Source organism: Atta cephalotes (genome assembly GCF_000143395.1).
Source record: "Atta cephalotes unplaced genomic scaffold scaffold00003, whole genome shotgun sequence".
In the NCBI taxonomy this organism is placed as follows: domain Eukaryota; kingdom Metazoa; phylum Arthropoda; class Insecta; order Hymenoptera; family Formicidae; genus Atta; species Atta cephalotes.
Window position 1 is genome coordinate 4,332,554 of NW_012130067.1, and position 5,577 is coordinate 4,338,130.

General features: G+C 21.8%; 1 protein-coding gene across 1 annotated transcript in view; it reads left to right on the plus strand.

Annotated features, from left to right (window-relative positions):
• Positions 1–5,205, plus strand: part of LOC105625752 — a 36,248-nt gene extending 31,043 nt beyond the window's left edge. The window contains exon 5 of the mRNA XM_012207071.1: positions 5,066–5,205. Coding sequence (XP_012062461.1) covers positions 5,066–5,205 — 140 coding nt within the window. The remainder of the gene's footprint in view (positions 1–5,065) is intronic.
• Positions 5,206–5,577: the final 372 nt, after the last annotated feature.

A 5,577-nucleotide genomic window follows, 5' to 3' on the forward strand; every position in this document is an offset into this window, starting at 1 on the left:
GTTTAGTTATCTGCCACGTCGTTTAGTAAAAGAAACGAAAATAATACTAGGTAGTTGTCACAATAAATACTTACCGTACGTAACCTAATTAGTATTACTAAATTTAGTTGTGTATATGTATATATATATATATATATATATATATATATCTTCTTCAGAATTATTAAATATTGGTTATAATCCAACAGCAAACGAAATTTTATAAAACTGCCTTCCAAAAAGAATTCAAATACAATCAACAATATTCTGTAAAGCAGTAACCTTCATTTAATGACCATTTGAGGATACAATTCTTGTAATGATGGGACGAAAAAACAAGAAAATTTGGGCACAAGAATTCAATCAGACAGGTAAATATAATAAAATTTACATATTTATTCCAAATACATATACATATAAATATAAATACTTAAGGCACGCGCGAAAAAATTCGGAAATCTTGTTATAAAATATTTCTTCGTTTCTTTTCCAATTTTTTTCTTTTTCTAATGAATTGAAAAATAAGACTAAATATTTACTTGGAATTGCGTAATATGTAATTATGTTTTAAATATTATCGTATCAAATCATACACACATTCTTTGTAAAAATAAATACTAATTTATCTGCAATATATAATTTTTTAATTAATTAAGTTTATTTGAAATACATTAAATCATTATTATTTTTCTTAAAGCGATTGTTATTGTAAATGTAAGTATGATATTTCATTGTAAAAAATAAATGATATGTTATATATAAATATATCTAAATATTTTAACATATAATATAGTTTTAACATATAATATAGAGTTTTAACATATAATATAGATCATAAAAATATGCATATTTTTTGAATATATAAATTACTGAAGTTTTTAAAAACAATATTTTTCTGTATATAACAAGAAAGACAATTTTAAATTGTCCAAATATATGTATTTATAATTTATTTTTATGTAAAGTGAGTAAAAATTATATATTATATTATTTTTATGTAAAGTAAGTAAAGATTATATATTATATTACATATTATTTATTAACTTTTCTAAGATCTAAGAAATTTATTTAAAAATGACAACTAAGATATAACATAAAATCAAAGAAAATTATTAAATGTGAAATCTATATAATAAATTTTATTTAACGTACTATTTAATACTGCATTTTTTATATATATTCTATATATTATATATATTTTATATATATTTTATATATATTTTTATATATATTTTTATATATATTATTATATTATATTATTATATTTTTATATATATTATTATATATCATAATTCATATACTTTCTATATTACAAAAAAAAAGAAAAATTAAAAATTTAATCCACTATACAGTATTCACAAAATTGAATATAAAATATTTTTTTTCATAATACTGTTAATCAATAATAAACTGCTAATTTTTATAAAGATTAAATACAGATAATAAATATACTAAATACATTAAGTGACATTTTTTTATTTACAATTTGGATAGCTTTATAATAAATTTTTATCTTTATAATAAATAATCATTGCACTATGTGCATGGGTTTTAATGTTGATAAAAAAATTTAAAAATTTTTCAATCATTTATAAAAATAATTATTAAAAGTATCAATTGTTTACAGACTCAATAAGATTACAGGGCATTACAGAGCCCACAAAAAATAATGGATTATTGACGAAGCACATAGTTCATCATAGTCGAACAAAGTGCTGGATAAAAATGATTAATTTTGTATGGAGTATTGCAAATTTTTGGAATATATGCAATTTTATGGATATTTTGACATCTAGTGATATTAAAGAAGAATCCTACAAGATTGATATGTGCATTAATAGAGAAGACAATAAACTATACTTTTTTATTCGTAATACCGTACCCAATCCTAAAGAACAGATAAGTATTCACAGATATAATATTTATATCCAAAGTACTGAGGGAGCAGTTTTATGCACAGACTGGAAAACATTTTATTTTAATACTGATCCGTTATACGAAATATGTCTCCAAACTCTTCGACTAGACAAGACAAAATATTTACCTAATAACACACTTTCGGTACACTTTACGTTTGAATCATACAAAAATATAATACATGTTAATATGTATGAAAACATAATAGATACACATCAATTAACAGCAGCTACGAATGATTTTGTTTCCGATGAATCCGATTCAATCGTTACATTTTTAGTAGAAGGAAATCGTCTTCATATAAATAAATCATTAGTATGTGCGGCCAGCTCTGTCTTTAATGAAATGTTAAAAAAATGTAATGGGGATGTTGAAGGGAAAGTAGAAAAAGAAATAGAAATTAATGATATAACATTCAACATTTTCCAAATTATAATACATTATATAAAAACAAATGGTGTCTTGGAAATAGATTTTGATGTGCTGGATGGTACGATAAAAACAAAATTTTTGTTTGCCCTTCTTGCAGGAGCTCAAAGATTTGATGTAAATGGGCTTAAAATAAAATGTGAAAAACATTTAATAGAATTCATAACAAAAGAGAATGCCATAACATTTTTAGATATTGCAATTAGTAACAAAGCATCATATTTAGCGAATTATGTAAAAAGATTCATCAAACTACACATAGATGACTTTCGATGCACCACAAAATTCTTAGAAAAAATACAAATTAGTCCTGAGATACTTTATGATATTAATAAACAAGAATTATCCGAAGAAAATGCATCCTACATTAAATATAATGGTGATTGATTGCAATATCCATAGAAAATTGAATTAAATTTTAATTATAAATTAAATTTTTGATATAAGATTAACGTAAAAAAAGTTTATATAATAAAGTATAAACGTGTACATATAATTATATATAAAATATAGCCGCATAGATATATGTGTTCCTCCTTTCTTATACATTCTCTATTCGTACATATACAAAAAATAATTTTAAAAAGGATCAAAAATCACTAGAAGAATAACTTTTGTTGTTTTTCTAAAAATTAAGAATAAAGTTTATGTGAATAAAATTGTCTATAAAAAATTGCCTAAAAACGTAACTGTGGATATATCTATAATAAGGCGGAAAAAAAATTTTACAAAAAAGTACAGAAAAACTACATAGATTGGGACAAGATCTTAGAAATTCTTAATTTTTCGTAGATATATATATAGTAGGATGTAGAGTGGCGTTGTTTGAGGGAAGATTGAGGGTTTTTTTAGTTTTTCAAACAAAGATTTGTAAGATCTCAATCTATATAATTTTTCGTAAAAATTTTTCCGCCAGGATAGTGTATAAATTTTTATATGTATTTATACGTAGAATATTATACATGATGTAATAATAATTTTATTTTTATAAATATGCACAATGAAAAAGTTATTTTACTGTTATTGTCCTTAATATTTTTTTCCATATATATATATAAGAACAGAGATAAAGAAAAAGAAAACGTATATATATATGAGTCTTAAAAATAATCATTTATTTTTATATATAATTATATATATAATTATATATATTTATTTCTTATCAAATATTTTACAATAATTTAATAATCCTATATAACAATTATTTTAATTAGTTATATTATTCATGTAAATTTGACTTGGCAAATATATGTATCTATCACATCTTACATTATATTAGTACAAATGAAATCTTTATTATACATATATGTATGAAACAACATATATGTATGTTCCAAACAAAAATATTAAGTACTACTTAATACATATATTCATGCCTTTAGAAATGCAATATTTATGTGTGACATTTGGAAAAAATTTCCTTAATCTATAATTTAATGTTTTAATCTTAATCAATAATACTGTAGTAATATTATTTTATGTATCAAAATTTGATGTATAAAAATAGTTTCTAATGTTTTATTTTAGAAACATTTTAAAGAGAATAAAAAATTGTAAAAAAAGTTTCCCTATTATACAGATGACTATGTTATTTTATATTATAACCACTATATATTTATAAAAAATATTAATAATTTTATTATAAAAGAAACATTTTATGAACATTTGACAAAATAAAATCCTTATAAAATTGTTGTCTTCTACATAGAATTCAAATTGTTGAGTTGAATTCAAATCTGAATTGTTTTCTCGCTTTTTCGTTCCATGAAGACGAATTATATTCTTCAACGCTAGTTAAATAAATGTTATAAAATTCAATTGCATTCTGTAATAGTGTATGCGCACGCGTGTGCGTGTATAATATATAATTATGTTTTAAATATTATGATATCAAATCACATTATTTAAATTGCAAAAATAAATTCTCACTTATGTGCAATGTGTATTTTAATTAATTAATGCTCATAACACATTAAGTCATTTTTTTAAAAGCGCTTCTTATTATAAATGTAAATGGGATATTTCATTACGCTTCAAATAAGTGATAATTATATTATATATTATATGTCGTTATAAATATAAATATATATACGTATTTCGTCAGTTTCAACATATAATGTTGATCATAAAAATATACATTGTACCTTTTTTGTATTTATAAATCATTGTATAGCATATCTTTAAAAACAATATTTTTTTATACATAAAAAAGATTATACATAAAAAAAGATTATTAAAAAGACTATTTTAAGTCGTCCAAATATATACATTTGTAATTGATATGAAGTAAGCAAAATTTATACATATTTAATTAACTTCTGTAAGATTTTATTAATTTATTTAAACAATAACTATAACATGACATTTAAAAATAAAGAAAATTATACATTTAAAACTTATTTTATAATAAATTTGATCTACATAATGTATTATTTAATAATGCGTTTTTCATATTACCATAATTTATATAACATTTTCTCTATTACATCAAATAAAAAAAATATTTAATCCAGTATATTTAATTAGAAAAAACAAACTATACTTTTTTATTCATAATATCAAATCGAATTACAAAAGAAAAGGCTTTACAAATGTAATGTTTATGTACAAACTATGAAGAATCACCCTTTAAATACGGACTGAAAAATTTTCCAATCTTTTTCAGTCTGTGTTTAAGACTGGTCTCTCAGCAGTGTGTACATAAACATTATATCTGTAAAATCTTTCTTTGGCTTTACAGATGCCACTAAGATGACCGCAGATGGAGTTATTTTCGGTTCTTTAACGCGAAAAATTGTGTATGTGGGTATAAGTGGGATTGAATCCGGATCTACAGATCGCGAGTCAATCGCACTGAGCGGCAAGCCACTCGACGCCTAGACATCTGTATTACATATAAAATATCCGTATAGATATATGTTTCCCCTCTCTTATATATTCTTTGCTCGTATAAAAAAATAATAAGAAAAAGAATAAAAAAATCATGAAAGAAGACTTTTTATTGTTTTTCTAAAAATTAAGAATAAAGATCGTAGGAATAAGATCGTCTGTAAAAAATTGTCTATACGTAATTATGAACATACAATAAAATAATAATACATGAAATTTTATATGTACTTATACATAGAATATTATATATCGCAATAGCAATTTTACTTTTTATAGACAAACACAATGGAAAAGTTACTTTATCTTTCATAATTCTTTTTAACATTGTCTTTTTAACATTGTCATAAATATGGACAAAGATTA